Source organism: Amblyomma americanum, chromosome 9 (assembly GCF_052857255.1).
Source record: "Amblyomma americanum isolate KBUSLIRL-KWMA chromosome 9, ASM5285725v1, whole genome shotgun sequence".
NCBI classification, from domain to species: domain Eukaryota; kingdom Metazoa; phylum Arthropoda; class Arachnida; order Ixodida; family Ixodidae; genus Amblyomma; species Amblyomma americanum.
Window position 1 is genome coordinate 119,883,080 of NC_135505.1, and position 20,403 is coordinate 119,903,482.

Genomic DNA, 20,403 nt, shown 5'->3' on the forward strand with positions numbered 1-20,403 from the left:
AGCGATATGAACAATGCTATTAAAAGCATCAACTACTTCTGCAAGCTACGAGAGCGCGGAGATACATGGACTGAGACTTGAAGGCACCGGAAAAAAGTAATTAGATGCCGCGCTGCAATGAGACATCAACGCTTTCCCGAGCTGTGCCAGTTACTGCTTTCATTTGCCCAGGTTTGTTCATTATATACAACCACCTCAGATTGTTGAAACTGTAAAATTTAGCCGGTGTGAATAAAAACCAGTTCCCTCCTTGCCATGATAAGATTGATGAGGCAGCGCCTTCAGATTCCCCATTTTGTTTTTTTTAAGCACGGGCATCAGGGTAGGGCGTGGTATTGACGGCAGCAGTTTCAGCAGCTCACGTCATACCTCAGTTTGTAACAAAACGTACGGACAACTTTCAACACTCGCCGCGAGAATGCGTTCAACTTAAAGACGAATACTACTATTACTTTCAATGCGCTCAGATAAGTCGGAGCTGGAAAAGAAAAATCAAGATCGTGATACCAGATGGCGCAATACTATAGGTGGAAGTGGAATGCTGGGAAAGGCGTTTGTAACTGGCGAGACGTATCTGTTATCTCAGACGCAAGACCTAACAGCCGCTCGAGTAGAGTCACTGCTGGAAATATATAAGGCGTGTCTCAAAACGAAGCAAGCCAAAAGAAAAACGCTAGATGGTATTAAGGCGGTCGAAATTATTCCGGAGCCCTCCACTATGGCACCTCTTTCTTCCTTTCTTCTTTCACTCCCTCCTTTATTCCTTCCCTTACGGCGCGGTTCAGGTGTCCGCCGATATGAGAGACAGATACTGCGCCATTTCCTTTCCCCATAAACCAACAAACCAATATAAGAAGCGATTTCTCATTTCAATACCAATTCATTTGACTTGTACTTAAGACAGTTCATTAGCATCTATAGTTAGTACAGACACTTGCACCATAACCCTAGAAATGCGATCCACAAAATCCGTACATGGATTTGTGTGTCTTCACCGGCGTGGCACACGAAAGCGTCCGTTGTTGTGCAAGCATAAATGCTGCTGAAATACCACAGACTGTTGGTGTTCCTTCCCACACCTCTACCCTGCACAAAAAAAAATTGTTCGGTCGATCATCAGTTCGCACTGTAAAGAGAAAACCTTAAGCATTCGGGATTCTAATCTATACTGGTAGACTCTTCACATGAAGACATACTGCCGGGGTCTTTTGATCAGTTTGGGGGATCTTTTGATCGGTTTGGGGGAGTATCAAGGGACCTTGCTGCTATTCAGCCATACTCCTCCCCAAACGACGACATGGAGGACGGTGAGGACGATGCTCTGAGCGCCTGCGCCTCTGCATCCGCTTTGAGGGACGAGGTGGCAGTCACGGGTTTCTTGATGTATTTCTTCGACAGCAGCGCCACCAGGGTCCCAGCGAGCACGACCATAGCCAAGACAACGACCGCGGCGCAGATGTAGAAGACTCGTGAAGTTCCCCCGCTGGAAACGGCGATGGCGCTCTGGCCGCTTCCGGGCGCTACCGAACTGTGCATGGCCGTGTGGGGGGCGGACATCTCGCCGGTCTTGTCGCGGACGCCGCCCTCCGCGCCCGACCGTCTGCGTTGCGCGTCGTCTGCGGCCGCCTTCTTGCCGTCCATCGCTCCGCCACCTTTGACAGCGGTGGCGGACGTAGGTCCCGGGGAAGCGTGAACAGCCAGCTTGGAAGCATTTTGTGATTGCTTGTCGATCTCAGCGGCGGCGTGTTTTTTGGGTTTGGCAGGCGCTTTCTTGGCCTGGAAAGTAGAGCACGCAAAAGGGCGGGAAAACATCATAAGCCCACCATCGTCGAGAGGGTCAAGTCCAAATTGGAATAGCACTGTTCCTACTTTGTTATTGATCAGTTCGCTCTCGCCCTACCATATGCTAATCGTCCCGGTTAGCTCAGTCTGTAGAGCGACTGCTCCGGTAAAGAGGTGGCCCCGGGTTTCAACCCCGGACCAGGAGAAATTTTTCTTTAACTATGAAGTTCACGTGGAAGCTGTATAGCTTTTCTTTGTAGCCAGCCGTATGACTGCGCTTGGGTGGATGCCAATTAGTAATTACTCCCTTATCTATCTACCTATGTGTCCATCTATTCATCTATCGATCCGTCCCTCCGTCTGTCTGTTGTCCGTACTTCTCTCTCTCTCTCTCTCTTATATATATATATATATATATATATATATATATATATATATATATATATATATATATATATATATATATATATATATATATATATATATATATATATATATATTCTTCTATGCACCTTGGTTGTGCGACATTCCGTGTGTGCTACGAGGATCCACGTTCGACGGCGCGGCGTAGACGGAGACCCGTGACAGCGGCATCATCAATTACCCAGCCATGCTCTTTGAGTGACGACCAGAAAAACCGGACCCGCCGCCGCCCCGGGGAAACAGGCTTTATCCTCCCCAATTTCCGGTTACATTCCAGGACAAGGGAGCTGTCAGCGGGCCAGAGCGCGCCGTACCACAGCCGACGCTATGCGATACCGCGAAGACGACATTCTTTCCCTCCCCCCCCCCCCCCTTTGTCGTGGGCTATCGCCGGGAAGGCACCCACAGCTTCCCAGAAGGGCCGCGACGGACACCTGTCATGGCGGACAGGCAGTACTCGCCAAGAATGTGGAAAGACAGGCGCTAGTGAATTAGCTCCGAAGAGAGAGCCTGTGTATACTCTCACTTGAGAGAGAGTGGTGGCGTTTTTGTTGTTTATTTAGTTTGTATTGTTAACAGACTCTGGGTTCGAGGCTAAGCCCAACCCAAAGGGGTGGTCCCCATCTCGCATGTTATTTTGGATTGGAGAATTGATGCTTTGGGCGGGCCACTGGAAATGACCGCCCTTAGTCCTTTGTTAATCAAGTGCTTAAAAGCACATGTAAACGGATGCAGTCCAGTCTGAGCTGGGGCTCCATGCTTAGCATGTAATGTGATGCTACTTAGGCACTAACCTGCCCGGTCGATGAGTAAAGAAGTGCAAAGTTTGTTCTGTTGTAAAATTATGCTCTGCTGTCATCATCTACAAGCTCGCCTCCTGTTCATCTTCCAAGCCGAACGACACTAGAGGAAGGGTTTGTGAACCATCCTCGAAGAAACGGACGACTATTGAAATTCTACTGCAAGCACGCTCAGGACGACATCGTTTGCCAAGAGGGCCTTCAGCGCCGAAGCCCGTCAGCGTGCAGCTTCTGCCAGCAACCGCTCGAGCCCAACTCCGGAGCCACTCCATCGCCCCCATGAAGTCGTCGGCACGTAAGCTCGGACGCCCCAGCCTCTGATGTATAATCTTAATCATGTGTAATTATTGAATATACCTGTTTGTTTAAACTGAGCCATACGGTGTCTCTTTGCCTCTCCGTCCCGTGTGGACCTGCGCATTATGGGGGTCATCACACTGGTGTCAGAAGTGGGGTCTCAAAAGCAAATGTCCTCTGAATGCTGTGACATTCATGACTTCAAAATTGTAATCAAAAGGGAATCACGGGACTGATTGTGGGACTTTTACCCCCATTTGAGAGGCTTGAGGCACTGGAGGGCTTAAAAAAAATGACTATCTGAGGGAGCTCCCACTCCACAGCCGTCGCTCGGAGCAAGCATGCTGGCATTAGGAAGCGTCATTCCGACGTTTACGGGAGATAAGACAGGGGTTCCAATCTGCGATTTCTTTTCCATGCTAGAAGAGATTGGGAAAATGGGGGGATGGTCCGATGCTCAAATGCTGGGAATGGCGAGGTGTAAGATGGCAGGAGCTGCTCATGATTTTGCATGGCGAGACGAAAAAGTAAAATCCACAAAATCATTTGCGGAATTTAAGAAGCTCGCGTTTGAGCATTTTGACACTAAACCACGTCACGTGCGAGTACAGAGGTTCCGTGACGCCGGACCGATGGTAGGGGAGGACGTGCGAACGTTTGCGTCGCGGCTTCAGCGCTTAGCGCGCGATACGTTAAGCAGGGAGGAGGAAGGAGACCAGCTTAAGAAGAAATACGCGGAGGATATACTTAAAGAGGAAATGACCGCTTTGTTCGTGGCTGGTCTGCAAGACCCCGTGCGCCGGTTCGTGCTCTCGCGCAAGCCGAGCAATTTCGACCAAGCCGTGGAGGCCGCATTGGATGAGGAACAAAATGAGGCGTTAACGACAGCCGCAGCGAGAGTACGCGTCATAGAGAGAGCGGTGCTCAACCCTGAGGTTGCTCTCTTGACAGAGCGGTTAGATCGCTTAGAACAGCTGCTATCTCAGCAGGTAGAATGCCAGGTTGAAGCGCGCGCTCAACAGCGCCCATTCGCTGGAAACCGGAGACCGCCACAAAGCTACAGGCACGGTATGCGAGATTTTGAAGAAATCGTATGCTTCGCTTGCCAGGGTCGCGGACACATCGCCAGGTTCTGCCAAAACGTGCGCCGTGGGGAGCCACAAAGAGAAGCAGGCGAGACACGCCCTAAGCAAGCCTACAGCGGGGCTCCAGATACCGAGTCAAAAAACTAGTTAGTCCTCCCCAGCCTGAGGAGCGTGGGGAGGGAGCAGTAGATGATGAGGTGGTGGTAGTCTGTGTGGCCGACGAGGCATGCCCTGTTGTGCGTTGCAAGTTAAATGGTTGTTGTATGGAATTGTTGATAGATACGGGGTCAAAGGTGACATTGCTTAAGGAGAGCAGTTTTAACACGCTTCGAAGGAAGGGGGACCGCGAGGTGTTGGAAGCGTCTGGTGGTATGGCAACCAAATTTGTAGGCATAACGGGGGATCCTCTTGGCATAAGTGGACTCTACCGGTTACACTTCTCTCTCGGCGGAATTGCATTGGAGCACCCCTGCTACGTATGCCCGGACACGGTGTCTCTGCCAAACGGAGTGTCAGGTATATTAGGGCAGGATTTTTTGAGAAAAGGGAAGGTAGTAGTCTCATTCTCTGAGGAAGAGGTTAATGCGGGCGGCTCAAAAGTTCCGTTTTTGAACAGGGGAGGGGCTGAGATTCGCATTACCGATATTGACACCCGTCAAACAGTGGGATCATTGGAGAAGGTATATTCGCGGGTTGCCGTCCGGCTGGTCGAGGAGGCGGTCGTCCTTCCTTGGTCGGAGCACATTTTGTACGCGTTTGTGCCTTCAGATGTAGAGAGCGGCGCCGTGGGAGTGCTTGAGCCGGTCGACTCTCTCAGCAATGGCCTGAAGGCAGCCGCGTGCCTCGTGACAGTTAATGACGCCCACAGAGTGCCCCTACGGGTGGTTAACTGTAGCCAGCAGCCACTGAGCCTTCCCAAGAACAAAACATTGGCTTTCTTCACCTCTGCGATAGAGCAACGTGAGCCCACCGATACGGTACTCGCAACTGTAGAGCATGCTAGTCCTTCGGCTGCTCCAAAGGTGTCGTTCGATCTTTCTCACGTAAAATCCAGGGAGAGGGAGGCTCTGGCTGGTTTGCTGAACGACTACTCGGAGGTATTCGCCGCGTCCAACCTGGATTTGGGCTGCTGTGGCGTTATAAAGCACAGGATAGAAACCGGCACTTCATCGCCCGTTTACCAGCGTGCGTACAGGATTCCTTACTCCCAACGTGAGGAGATGGAGCGGCAGGTGCAGGACCTGATTGATCGCGGCATTGTCGAACACTCAAAGTCACCCTGGGGAGCACCAGCACTATTGGTGGAAAAGCCAGATGGCTCGTATCGATTGGTAGTGGACTACCGCAAACTAAATGCCGTAACTCGCATCGATCCATACCCCATCCCCAATATACAGGAGACGCTTTCTCAGCTGGGCTCTGCCAGGTACTTCACGGTAGTGGACATGGCGGCGGGATTCTGGCAGATAGCAATGGATCCGGCAGATGCCGAGAAAACGGCATTCAACACGCCCTCAGGGCACTATGAATGGAAAAGAATGCCGATGGGTCTGGCCAACAGCCCTGCTGTTCACAATTTCACCAGCGCTGCGACTAGGAACAAGAACAGAGAAGGAAGACAAGGACAAGCGCTTCCTTCTCTGTTCTTGTTCCTAGTCGCAGCGCTGGTGAAATTGTGAACATGTACCAACTAGCTCAAACCACCATTTTGCTACAGCCCTGCTGTCTGGCAGAGAACCGCTGATGTTATCCTGGCAGGTCTTCTGGGGAGGCTGTGCTTCGTGTATATGGATGACATTATCATATACAGTGGCAGTTTTGATAACCATTTGCGCGATATTGAGCAGGTTTTGGTGCGACTAAGAGCAGCGGGTCTCAAACTGAAGCCCTCTAAGTGCCAATTCCTCAAAAACGAGGTGAAATACCTCGGGCACGTTGTTTCAGCTGACGGCGTGCGACCGGACCCTGAGAAACTAAGGTGTGTCTCGGATTTTCCATCCCCGACTAGCGTCCGCCAGGTCCGGCAGTTTCTCGGCCTGATCGGTTACTACCGAAGGCACATAGAGGAGTTCGCCAAGCTCGCTAAGCCGCTCACCGCCTTAACAGCCAAAAATGTCGCCTTTCGTTGGGACGAAAACGCGGAGAATGCTTTTGGGGCCCTGAAAAGGAAGCTAATGAGTGCACCGCTGTTACGCCACCCGGATTTTAGTTTGCCCTTCGTTATGGCCACAGATGCGTCAAAGTTCGCAGTTGGTGCCGTGCTATCTCAGGTTATCGAGGGCAAAGAACATCCCGTTGCTTTTGCTAGCCGACAGTTGAGCCCCACAGAGCAAAAGTACGGAGCTACGGAAAGGGAGTGCCTCGCCGTTGTCTGGGCAGTAAAGCACTTCAGATGCTACCTTTACGGCCGCAAATTCAAGCTAGTCACAGACTGCCATCCTCTGAAATGGGTGATGAGTGTCAGGGACCCTAGCTCGCGACTCGCTAGATGGAATCTACACCTGCAGGAATACTGCTTTGAAGTTGAGCACAAGTCAGGAAAGACACATCTGAATGCTGATGCACTCAGCCGCACAGCTGCCGTGGCAGCTATAGAAGAGTTTGTCCCCGTAGTCGACCCCGCCGAATTACGCACAGAGCAGTGCAAAGATCCTGACCTGAAGCGAATAATCGAAAGCTTAGAGGGCGCACCGTCTCATCCCGAACAGCTAGGTTATTTCATTGACAAAGACGGCACCCTGTGTCGACGCACGAGGCCAACCAGGAAAGGGAGACCAGAGAAAACCGCTTGGGAGAGAGTCGTCATACCTCGGTCGTGGACAGAAAGGGTTCTTCGCGCGTTTCACGATGCGCCATGCGCCGGTCATTTTGGCGTAGCGAAGACACGCAGGCGTGTAGAGCGTTTGTACTTTTGGAGTGGCATGCGACAGGATGTTAGAGACTACTGTGCGAAGTGTCATTCCTGTCTCGAAAGAAAAACACCCAAGGGACGAAGACCAGCTCCAATTCAGCCGTTCCCTGAGGTTTCGGCTCCCTTCGAGCGGACAGGTATGGACATAATGGGCCCATTGCCCACGACCACTTCCGGAAACAAGTACATTTTAGTATTTGTCGACCACCTTTCAAAATACGCGGAAGCGGTAGCACTCCCAGATCAGAAGGCAGACACGGTTGCAAGAGCATTTGTCGAACAGATCGTGCTCCGACATGGACCCCCGAGGCAACTCTTGACAGATCGGGGAACGAACTTCGTGTCGCAGCTAATGAGGAGAGTTTGCGAGCTGCTTAAGATCGCTAAGAAGCAGACAACACCGTACCATCCGGCTTGCAACGGCGCGGTGGAGCGACTGAACCAAACCGTGGCCGGGTTCCTGTCGCATTTTGTTTCGCGCGACCAGCGGGACTGGGACTTGTGGCTCCCGTATGCAATGTTTGCCTACAATTCCGCAGCACACGAGAGCACGGGCGAATCGCCATTCTTTCTTCTCTACGGCCGAGACCCGGACCAGCCTAGTGAAGTGCCAGAGGGCCCCCGTCGTGTCCCATACGCTTCACTGGACGACTATAAGGTTGAGCTAGAATCGCGCTTGCAAGTGGCGAGGGACATCGCAAAGGAGTCCTTAAAGAAAGCGGCGAAGCGCAGGAAGGAGGTGCACGATCGCAGTGCTAGAGACGCGCCGTTTGATGTGGGGGACAGCGTGTACATTGAAAACTGCCAAAGGCAGATTGGGCTAGCTCGTAAGTTCCAGACGAAGTGGAGAGGACCGTGCGAGGTTGTCGAGAAGCTTTCTCCGGTAAACTTCAGAGTGCGAGACGTGAACCGGCGTTTGATAAGGATACACGCAAATCGCCTCAAGTCGGCACCGGTTCAGTATTCACGAAATGAGGAAAGGGAAAGCGCGGATTTTGATGGGGACAGAAGTGAAGCGGAGCGCGCAGATAGTTCGCAAGAAACGCCCTCTCCTGCATTTGTTCGGCAGGCGCCCGAGGTGACGGCCGGAATGCCACCGGATTTACTTCATGCATTGCTAGAAGAAGAAGCGCGCGAGGTTGCCGCGCAGATAACGCCAGGAGAGGCTCCTGCCACGAGCCCTCGCGAGTCCCAAAGCAGACAAAGGGGCACAGACTTACTTAGTATGACTCATGAAGGCCGATATCCGCTGCGAAATCGGAAACCTAAGTCGGACTAATGGCGTAAACAGAGCGGAGTTGTGAACTGGTTAGAATTGTGTAATGCCGCAGCTCATAACATTGCTATGTGCTTATGTGTTAAGTTATCGGAGTTGGTAGTTAAACCTTTCTGTCATTAAGTAACACCTGCACAGGAGAGCATGCGGAGCGCATGCAGAACCTGCCCTACTTCCTTTCGTTATCTATATTTTTGTCTGTGCCGTGATCGTGCTAGAAGTGGGAGCTCCTTTATAACTGTGGTAAATTTATTTCGTCCAGTTTGGACTAGAAAAGAGAGGCTTGGGTGCTGAGTTTCATGTTTATCTGTAAAAGAAGATCAGTGCTGCCCCTGGAGACGCCAGTATTGACAGCGGAGGCATATGGTGTTGTGCAGTGGTGTTGAGTGCAGCGAAAAGTGTTTTGTCGGACGCACTGTGCGAGGCGATTCAGAAAGACAAGGGGAGCTGCGTGGACTCAAATGTTCGGAGAACATTCTTCTGGAGGGTGAGCGAGTGCGACATTCCGTGTGTGCTACGAGGATCCACGTTCGACGGCGCGGCGTAGACGGAGACCCGTGACAGCGGCATCATCAATTACCCAGCCATGCTCTTTGAGTGACGACCAGAAAAACCGGACCCGCCGCCGCCCCGGGGAAACAGGCTTTATCCTCCCCAATTTCCGGTTACATTCCAGGACAAGGGAGCTGTCAGCGGGCCAGAGCGCGCCGTACCACAGCCGACGCTATGCGATACCGCGAAGACGACATTCTTTCCCTCCCCCCCCCCCCTTTGTCGTGGGCTATCGCCGGGAAGGCACCCACAGCTTCCCAGAAGGGCCGCGACGGACACCTGTCATGGCGGACAGGCAGTACTCGCCAAGAATGTGGAAAGACAGGCGCTAGTGAATTAGCTCCGAAGAGAGAGCCTGTGTATACTCTCACTTGAGAGAGAGTGGTGGCGTTTTTGTTGTTTATTTAGTTTGTATTGTTAACAGACTCTGGGTTCGAGGCTAAGCCCAACCCAAAGGGGTGGTCCCCATCTCGCATGTTATTTTGGATTGGAGAATTGATGCTTTGGGCGGGCCACTGGAAATGACCGCCCTTAGTCCTTTGTTAATCAAGTGCTTAAAAGCACATGTAAACGGATGCAGTCCAGTCTGAGCTGGGGCTCCATGCTTAGCATGTAATGTGATGCTACTTAGGCACTAACCTGCCCGGTCGATGAGTAAAGAAGTGCAAAGTTTGTTCTGTTGTAAAATTATGCTCTGCTGTCATCATCTACAAGCTCGCCTCCTGTTCATCTTCCAAGCCGAACGACACTAGAGGAAGGGTTTGTGAACCATCCTCGAAGAAACGGACGACTATTGAAATTCTACTGCAAGCACGCTCAGGACGACATCGTTTGCCAAGAGGGCCTTCAGCGCCGAAGCCCGTCAGCGTGCAGCTTCTGCCAGCAACCGCTCGAGCCCAACTCCGGAGCCACTCCATCGCCCCCATGAAGTCGTCGGCACGTAAGCTCGGACGCCCCAGCCTCTGATGTATAATCTTAATCATGTGTAATTATTGAATATACCTGTTTGTTTAAACTGAGCCATACGGTGTCTCTTTGCCTCTCCGTCCCGTGTGGACCTGCGCATTATGGGGGTCATCACAGTTGGCTTCCTTTATATGTTTGTCAAACGAGCCCCTCATTTCATTTGCCTTGTCTGCTAATAGCTTAACGAAGGTCGCGGTTCTGGCAGTCTTCATGTCATAGGTAGCATAGGAGGGTTCTCGCACAGTTCCCGCCCTCGCCGTTAGATGACGTTCCGCGTCACACTCGCGGTATTACAGGATGTGCTACGTCCGCCGCTACGTAAGAGGGTGGCGCTGGTGAACACTCTCAAAATTCGCTTACACGCAAAACATAATAACCCACGAAAGCAGCAGATTGGACAGCCATCACCGTAGCTCAGTTGGTAAGAGCACCGGACGCGATATTCGGAGGTCGAGGGTTCGGACGAGCGCTAACTTCCAGAACCTAATGAACAAGGCTCCAGGGGGAGCAACAAGACTTGTCGGGCTAGTTGGTTGATCATAATGCAAAAAAGACGAACTGCGCAACAAGAACACGGACGAAAGGGAGGCAGACACACACTGCGTTAGTGTGTGTCTGCCTCCCTTTCGTCCGTGTTCTTGTTGCGCAGTTCGTCTTTTTTTTCTCCAGGGGGAGCCTCAGTCAGCTAGCCAAAGGAGGCTCTACAACCAGTGGCGTCCACCGATTATCATGACGTCGCCGTTAATCCCATATCACAGAGACACTTGCCAGTCACCTTTCACGCAATACTCGCGGACAATTTTCTTATGGCACTGCAGCCGAGGCTAGGCAGGAAAGGAAAAAGACAGCCCTAGTTCGAACAACGAACCACTCCCCATGGTACGGAAGCAAGGGATGGTTTCCTTCCCTTTCCTGTCCAGCCTGTGTTGCATTGAAACTCTGACGTCATAAGAACCGGTCGATGTCAGTTGGCTGGAGGGCCTCCTTTGAGAAGCATTCGCTGCTTCCCGAGTTCTTGAACTGTATCCAACTATAGAAGAAGACAAGTCCCTTTGTCCAAGCGTTGGCTACTGGACTGAGGCTAACAGTGAACCTCGTTTTGTTTTGTTTTGTTTTGTGTTGCCCCCTCACGCGCAAAGACTTCACACACTGTTTTTTTTAATTCTCGCGGAAGTAAACTTGTTCAAGTCGCACTTGACCGCAAATCCCGCATAATTGCAGAGGATTTCTTGCTGCTGACCTGTAGTTGCAGATACCCTCCACTGATGCCTTGTGTGATGACCACGTTTTATATTTATGATGTTTCATTACTTCATTATTTTTAATCACAGGCTTGCCATTAAAATTTATTCGGCTTTAGTTTTGCGTAAACTAGTTGTTTCTGCTGGTTCACTTCTGTTCTTCAAAGAGCCAGTATCCCTCGTCCTGAACAAGTGATGTGTTGTAATCATGTGTGGAAACTTACCCGGCATTCTCTTTACCGGTTTCAACGACTGGGTTCTGTCACAGCGGTGCTGATTATACCACATTTTTGTTTCTTTACCGATGTACACTATATATATATATATATATATATATATATATATATATATATATATATATATATATATAAAGGCCCCTTAAATTTTGTCAGAAATTCTAAATTTTAGCCCAGCTGGTACCTCAAAGCGGGCAGGCAGAGCAGCTATAATTTTACAGGAAACAACAAACCAGGGGTCACACAGAACAGAACGCTCGCAAAATATATATCAGGCTTGTATACAGCGTAAAATTTCAGCTCACCACGTTTGTCGTGTAGTTCCCTGCGCATACTAGCTTTATTGTTTCTTTGCTGTAAAAATACGTTTCAGTTTCTGTAAGGCCTCGCTTCACCAACGCGTACATTTTTTTTATTCCCTTAGCTTGCGGTCACTGCGGGCCTCTGGTCTACGTGGAAAGCTCTCAGTGAAGCTCCCCCCTACCCACGTGCACCCCCCCCCCCCCCCCCCCCATGCAGTGGCAAAGGCGCAGGAGGCACTGGCTGCTTGACAGCACCGCTGTGACGGCTTTGTTAAGCGCGCCGAGAAAGCATGCGAGGCGCACACAACGAGCATGTGGTGCCGCTTGGTCTTAGGCAGCATTCCCACTGCGGCAGTATGCGGACCACCTCGCATTCCGCGATGGGCCCCTTTTTTCTTCTTTTTTTGGCATTCTCGATGGCACCAAAGTGTCGCGGTTATCCACCGCCTGACATTCCTGCGGCGAGCCAGTGGATCAGTGGTCCCGCCAATTAGCTAAAAAAAACGCTTCATCCTTTGAGAGGCGACGCGCGGGTGCGGCAGAGAAAGGGAAAGCATCAAGCACTAAGGCCGAGAACTCCCCACGGGGAGAGGGTTTTCGGAATGTTTTTGTACGTGCTTTTTTCTTTTTAGCCAAGCCCTGGGCTCTAAGTTGGGCCCAACCTTCAGGTACTGTGGCTACCTCCACTGATTATCGAAGCTTAGGGCGGGCCTCGAAGTATGACCGCCCTAACTTCTTTGTTTGCAAAAGCTTTAAAATTGCATGTAAAATCATTGGAGGGTAGTCTTGTCTAGTTGAGCTAGAGGCTCCGTGCAGTGGCACGTAAATCTACGTACCTAGACCCTAACCTCGGGTCGACGAGTAAGGTCTTTTCGAGTTTCTGTGTGAAATCTTTTCTTTTAAGTTGCAGTTTGACTGTGTGTGACTCAAATTGTAACGCAGTTTGCCCTTGTACATCCTGTAAATATATTCTCTCTTTGTCTCCATCATCCGGCATCAATCATCGTCTGCTCCTTCAACATCGTCGAATTCACGTTTGGAGAGGTCCTGTTCCCCTCCGAAGAAACGTAAAGAACCATCTTTGAACTTACTGGTTCCTTTATGAGATATGAGCATTCATCTTACGACGTAGTTGCACGCGGTATACGCATGCGCTGTTTCATGCTCTCTGAGCAGCGGACAGTGGTGCGCTATTTCGACAAGTGATTCAGAGCCGCACTTCAATGAGCAGCTGTACTGTCTTCACAAGAGGCTCACCTTTTTCCTGACATCGAGTATGGAAGGTCGATGTTTCGTCAGCACCGCCGTCGTGGCTCCACCGTCGAAGAGGTTCTTAGGCTTCGGTGCATCGTGGTCTTCGCCTAAGAGCCCTTCGACGTCTGCTGTGATCTGCAAAACCCAAGAGCATGAAATGTTTCGTCCCTAAGCTGTTCCTGGACAGCCGAGACACCGCTAGCGGAGGACTCCGAAGGGCTGTCAACCGCCTTGAATTCTTTAAAGAGAGGACGACGATGACTCGAACCAATGTTTGTTCTCAATGAAGGTAGATTCCACGGCTCTCATTCGCTATGTTGCTGTTGGTCTCCATACTTCACAAAACAAATTGGAGGGGACACTTAGGCTCCGCCTTAAGGTCATGACGCGGTATCTTAATGGGTTAGTGCCCATATATATTGAATTGGTGACTCTCTATTTTACATTCACAGACCACTGAAAGTCCTCATACCACTCCTGGTGCAGTGATGCAGCGGTTAAGCTATTCGTCACTGCCCTGCGATGTAGGTGATGGATGTAGGTGATGCAACCGGTGCGCCTTGTGCGATCAGGTGACAATTCCCGAGCGACCGATCAGTAATTTAACTGCCATCTGTCACAGTGGGCAGTTTGCTCACAATCCGATGGGTAGTTTGAGTTGACGCAAGAAGGTCGCGTGACCTAGGTGGCCCGCCTGCCGACTATAGGTTGCATCTCTAGGGATTTCTCGTGAATTTTTTGCTCAAAGTAAACGATGCCGGCGCTGAGTTTACTGCAGCGGGAGCTCCTTAACGCTATCTCGTGAATATTTCAGCGACTCAAAACAAAGTGCGCAAACTAAGCAGGTATAGGGCATTGACTCAGGAAAACCTCGACTGCACGGGCATAGCCACTGCGCCGAACTAAGATGTAGAGGGGGGAAGCAGCTGAGTAGTTTCATACAGTCACAGCGATATCTGAGTGAGGGGCCTACCCGCAGTTATAATCTGTTAGCGCGATACGTGGTCAACCAACTGCGCGGTCAAGTCATATAATGTCGTCTCATATAACTCCCCACCCGCTGCTGAAACAGATTCTTCCGCCAGTAGGCCTCCGCCATAAAAGAACAAGGTCCGGATGGTGAGAAAATCTTAATGATCTGTCACCAATGTTTTTGAACCTCTGGACTCGAAGAGCTATGGCGTTACTGCGGCCGATGCAGGGCCAAAGGGCACAGCTATGAGTTTACAAACGTCTTAGGAGCTCTCCAGAAGTGAGGTTGCTTAGCCGGATTTCTTCAGTCACTACGCCAAGCCCGTTATGTCATTGGCGATATCGGCAGGGCTCATTTTTTCTTCAAAATCCAAAGAATGAGTCCACATGAAAAGGTTCTGTTTTTATGCTACAAAGTAGAAGAATCATTAACATCGCACTACGGTTTAAGATGGGACTATTGTGCCGGCAGCCGGCAAAATAGCGCGCAAGGAACTTTGCGGGCAGTTTGATCCCATTGGCTGATTGCGGTCGCATCATGGCACGCAGCCAATGAAACGCGCTGCCGGAATTCCTTTTCCATCTGCTTTGCTGAAAGAATACCCTGCAGATTTTCTGTCGGCTGCCGTTAGGGCAACCCCTCCCTTGCTTAACGGCTATAGCTACTAATGTGCGGTGGTTTGAAAACTCTGGACCTTTGGCGCTCTTGGCTACGAAACTTATCGAGGTTCACTCAGAAAAAAAAATGACCAAGACATTCATGCAATACTCAGCACAGAGCTTTCCGTGGCGCTATATATGTCCCATTCCATAACTCTCTTGGTGTATACCTTACAGGCATTTTACGAAGCCATTAAAGTTGTGCATCTCAAAATTATTATCGTTAGTAAAGCGCACAAAACGTACTGAGTCACAAAGGACATTCACTGTCAACGCTCTTATCTTTCTTAAGACAGTGCAGAAATCTGCCTATTCAAACACCCTGGAAAGGTATTCTGCCTATCCTCAAAAATTGAAAGATAAGAGATAACACACGACCCACTTGCTTGAAGCCTGGCTTCTTCTTATCGCCACCTCTGTTGGCTTCCCTCGCCGGCTTGCTCTTCTTCATTTTGCCCGGCGGTCTTCACTTGTGCCGTCTGGAAGGCCCAGTCTTCCACTGACCCTGGCGGTAGCGTGGTCGGTAGAGCCGGCGGATATACAGACGGTGCCCAGCGGTTGCCTGCCCGGCTTATGGATCCCGTATGCAGTGCGGACCGAGTGCAGAAAGGCGGCCAGAAGGCGTCCCGGGGATCTCAAACCGTGGAGTGGATGGCTAGAGCTTCTTCGCAGCGCCAGCACCTCTTCTTCTTCCTCTCACGCTCGTGTGCTTAGGTTAAGAGAAGGAAGGAAGGAAGGCCTCAGACGTTGCTGGCACATACCCACTATGGGGGAGTGGCAAAGACACAGGCGGTTAATTGAAGGAAGGAAGGAAGGAAGGAAGGAAGGAAGGAAGGAAGGAAGGAAGGAAGGAAGGAAGGAAGGAAGGAAGGAAGGAAGGAAGGAAGGAAGGAAGGAAGGAAGGAAGGAAGGAAGGAAGGAAGGAAGGAAGGAAGGAAGGAAGGAAGGAAGGAAGGAAGGAAGGCCTCAGACGTTGCTGGCACATACCCACTACGGGGGAGTGGCCAAGACACATGCGGTTAATTACTGGATACAGGAAAGTTTTGACGGGAAAAGGAGTGGTAATAGTATGTAGTCTGAGAGATTGGAAGAGGGAAGGAAAGGGGTCCAGTTAACTTGGAGATCAAAGACGGGACAATTGCTTAATGTGCATAATAGTACACAATGCCTGTAATGTTGCAATGTCGTACTGATTGAGGGCGGGAAAAAGAAATTAGAATGGGAGTCGCTGCGTTTCTTGAAGAAAATTTTGCACAGCCGAGCGCACACTCCTGTCGCTTCGTCCAAGCAAAGAAGCGCCAATGGAAAGAACAACCGCGGAAGACAGAGGCAAGCCCAGTTGATGAAATGCTAATTGCTGGATACCGGAAAGAGCCTCCTCTTCTTGGTAAACATCTTCTTCGTGAGCCAGTCTAAGCCCGCTGACAGACAAAGAATATTCAGTCGGACACCAGCAGCAGTCACTTATTTACTCGTTTACCCCAGATAAAAACTATCCTGTAGCTTCAGGGCATAATTCAGGTGGCGTATAAGTTTGTCGCTTATGTCTTCAAGCAATATTCACCGCATAGAAAAATTCATCCAGGTAAAATTTACCTCGCCTGATGACGATGATGATGAAGCGTCAACTCTGCCTGCGCACCATCCATATGCGAACCGAGGATTGCAGATGGTTTTCCCTCTATATCTTGTAGAGAGAAATGGGGCTGACGACTGTCGTCTTGCAGATTCGATATTGCTCAATCACGCTGCTCGAGCACACTTCTGGAGAGGTTAACTTTTTATTAACAATTAATAAAACAAAGAAAGATACATGTAAGGAGAAATGTTACTTACATTTGACTGCCTCGTAGTGTTAACTGAAGAAACCAGCTCTCGGTCCCGCCAAGACAGCTAGTTTTAAACCCTATGCCTCCGCCCTCAGCGGGTGAAATAACCAATTAAGTAAATTCACCAACATTCACCCAATAAATTGTTGCGGAAAGAAAAACACAACCAATCAACTATCGGGGAAAGAACAGTCATCTCGACCAACACTGTACAAGTACGTGCACTCTTCACCATCGACGCTTCAGAGTATCCCCCTTTCCACCCGCGAGCTTCGCGAACACTCTCGCTTTCCCAAGAGTGCAGGTTGTTCCAACCTCTGGTAAACAGTTTCGAAGAAAGGCAATCTTCAAGGCCCATCTCTACGGCGCGGTCCCTCACAAAATGTTTTCATGCACAGTGGACAGACGGACACAAACTCTCATACAAAGCGCGTCTCTCGTGTGCCCCTCTCTGTGTATGTGAGCTAGCGTAGCAACGTCTTGTTTCCGCTTTAGGCCATCCACGAGCGCCGCCATAGGTACCCTACGCTTGGAGCAGCGGCGCCGCAGACATGGGAAAAAAGCCACGCGTCGCGACGCGAATTATGTTGTCTCGCCGCTGCCCGCATGCGCCCCCCTCGCCGCAAGAACGTGCACAATGGGATGCGACCCGACGTACACGCTCCTGGAGGGGCTTGGCCTTCCCCGTATTTTCGAAACCCTTCGCTGTCCGGCTCCCCCGATCCCCGCTCGGTAGACTCACCTCCTTCCCAGCCTTTGTGCGGAGGGCGGAAAGAAAACTCAAAGGGCATTCTTTTTTCGCGAACTCAGACGTGGGAAACACGTGTAGCGTCGGAAACTTCACTACTGCCCTTGTAGTTTTGCATTTTTTTTTCTTAATCCGTATATGTTAACCGGTTGCCAGTTAGCACTCTAAAGCACACGATGTGCGTCAAATCCACTACACTACGTCTGGCAAGGGTCATCTGCGTGCGTAGCCGTGGTGCGACAGAAGAAGAAGAAGGCACTGCGCTTGCCCGTGCGGAGCTCCCGCCTCCGAGGTCCTCTCGGTTTCAAGCCAACATCACAACGTACTGCTTCCGTCCCGAAGTCAGCCCTTGGTAGCGAGCGGCAAGAAGTTTCACGGACCATCATCATGGCTGAGGCGAGTGAAATGGTAAGGGATTCAACACACTGTTGCGTCCGTCCCATTGTGTAAGAGACATAGGTGGAGACGCAATGATTGCCCGTTTCCGTGGAAGGATGAAGTCCTCTAGTTCTAGTAGGTGCCCCGAGATGACTCTTCTCTAAGCGGCCTATTTTCACACGTTATTTGAACCTGGAGCACGAGTAAGCTAGTGCCGGAGCCTTTTTGACAAAACAGTAACTCAAGCCTGCAGCGTCCTCTTGATATTTCTTTTGTTCACCTTATCGTTGGCTCACTCGTTTGCCACCGCCCATTGCGTTCGTCACTGCATTTCCAATCTAGTGTCCGCCTTAAAGAAAATGGTAGAGATTTAACGTAGCTAAACCGAGTCGTCATCATAAACAACCTGACTACACCAACTGCAGGGAAAAGGACTTGTCTCTCCAATTCACCCTGTCTTGTGCCGGCTGCAGCCACCCTATCCTTGCAAACTTCTTAATCTCATCCGCCCACCTAACCTTCTGCCGCCCCCTGCTACGCTTGCCTTCTCTGAGAATCCAGTCCGTCACGGTTATCTTGCCCAGGTCCCCCCCCCCCCCCGCCCCATTTTTCAGAGAGTAGGGTGCCTCGATGCCTCTACAGCGGCGATGGCATCGAGACACCCTACCAGAGAAGGCAGCGCCCCCCCCCCCCCCCCCCCCACTCTCCAATTGCTTGCACTTGGATCAGATTTCTGACAATTGAAACACTTCAGTCCTAGGACTCTTTGAATGCAAAGCACAGTGGGGCTGAGCTGCTTGGCTTCGTAGCCAGTTGTGAAGCATTTCGTATATGAGTAACCTAAACCGGTCATGTCTCAACAGAAGTCGATTGTGTAACCCGTGTACATGATCATGATAAGCAGAATTTAAACAAACTATGCAAAAACTTTTTTAATGCAACTGATGACTCCTCGTGCGTACATCTATAAAGCTGCTCATTTCAATTCGTTTTATATTACCGTGAATCTTTGCGCCTTTTGTTCCTTTGCACTCAAAACCGCCGGCACGCGGCTTTATCATCTTGTTTTGTAATGCGACATGTGACTGCACTTATCTCCATTCATCGTGGCCACGTGCAAATGCTTCCACAATCTTCCAAATTGTTGCAGTTGCTTTTGGTTTTTTATATAGAAGGTTCATTGCCAGCCGTAAATTGAGCACTGCCAAGAACCGCAGGCATTCAGTTCGATGACCACCGAGCACGCTTGTGGCTATCGCCGCCACCGAGTCATTCAGTTCCTAGTGGGCGCGAGTCAGCCCCCTTAAACAGTTTGTTTTGGAAGCCTTTTCTTTGTCTTCCTAAATGCTGGAGTGTCGTCACCACAACGTGACAGTCTGCATCAATATTTGAGGATTGAAAAAATAAAATATAAAGTTTATTATGTAAATGAGCATTAAATAAATAAATAACAAAATAAGCTCGAAGTCTTGACACTCCGCCCCGCCCCCCCCTCCCCTCAAAAATAAAGTTCCGGAGTACCTGATCTTGCCTGCTCATTACATGCTCTACGCAAGCCCATTTCTTCATCTTGATTTCGACAAGCAGTAGGACGTGCGCAAGCTTTTGCGCACAGGTGGAAGTTGATGGAGACGACGACGTTTCTTCGCGCCGCCGCGGGGTCGAAACACAGTCACGGCAATGTTTATTTCTGCAGGTTGGCCAGGTCAACCTGAAGGTCATACAAACCACAATATTATTGGTTGGGTTTGACAGTGTCCATTAGAGCTTTCGCACTAAAATACACTTGCCGCATGAGTATGGCGTGGTTGCGCTGAACGGAGGCCGGCTGGGCAAACGCCAACTAACAAGTACCACAAGATAGCATTCGGTTTCTATGCTAACGAGATAGTTAATGTACTTTTTTAATGTACTCCACGGATAGCAGATGCTGCGACCAAAGGCTCAATTTGGAGATGTGTGAGTGGTACTTTAACTGGCCGCTGGCGTCCGGTGAGTTTCGCGTGCCGTGCCCCTGCATTTATTACACCGTAGTCCACGCGCGGTGAACAGGACAAGCTGTAGCACAAGCCAAGTCCCTGAGGCGATGTTAACCATTGTTCCAATAACGATGGAAAAATAGATTGCTGAACATGACTTCTAAATCGTTGACGCCAGGCGTATATCTAGATTCTTCCATCAAGTATACCCAATAATTCTGAACAAAAGCAGTTTTGAAAGCGGGAAAGAGTTTATGAAAGCAATTTTTCATATGTTGTAAGATTTCACTATAACAATCAATATATCCGCAGACTTCCCCTCAGCTGGCTTGTATCATTTGTTTGCTATTACCGTTTTTGCTATCGTCAGAACCGTTTCTATTGGTTTTCTATGGCCGTTTTAACTTCTCGATGCGAGTGATAGAAACACTCTAAAAGAAAGATTTTGCTGCACATCGGAAGCATGGACCATTACGTTCAATAGTTCCATAACAGTACCTTACAATTTTCAAATATTCAAATTTTTTTTCAAAGAATGTTGGACGTGTGCACTGTATTTGCAAGACAACCCGCGTCGTGAGCACAACCGAGAGGTACGACCTCCGCAAGATGCGACTGCGATCTGCCTCCGTTCATGGAAGCTAAGTTCCTAGTGCAGTATAGTCTTGCCACAAGAGACGCGATCAGACCGATCCAAAATGAACGCGATCGA

At 50.1% G+C, this 20,403-nt stretch overlaps 1 protein-coding gene across 1 annotated transcript; it reads right to left on the reverse strand.

The window, feature by feature from the left end:
- Positions 1-1,020: 1,020 nt before the first annotated feature.
- Positions 1,021-15,416, reverse strand: LOC144105423 (uncharacterized). The gene is made up of 3 exons (XM_077638539.1): positions 15,140-15,416; positions 13,129-13,260; positions 1,021-1,776 (listed from the first exon to the last, which is right to left on the reverse strand). The coding sequence occupies exons 1-3, from the start codon at positions 15,206-15,208 to the stop codon at positions 1,270-1,272; spliced, it is 708 nt and encodes a 235-aa protein (XP_077494665.1). The 5' UTR covers positions 15,209-15,416; the 3' UTR covers positions 1,021-1,269.
- Positions 15,417-20,403: the final 4,987 nt, after the last annotated feature.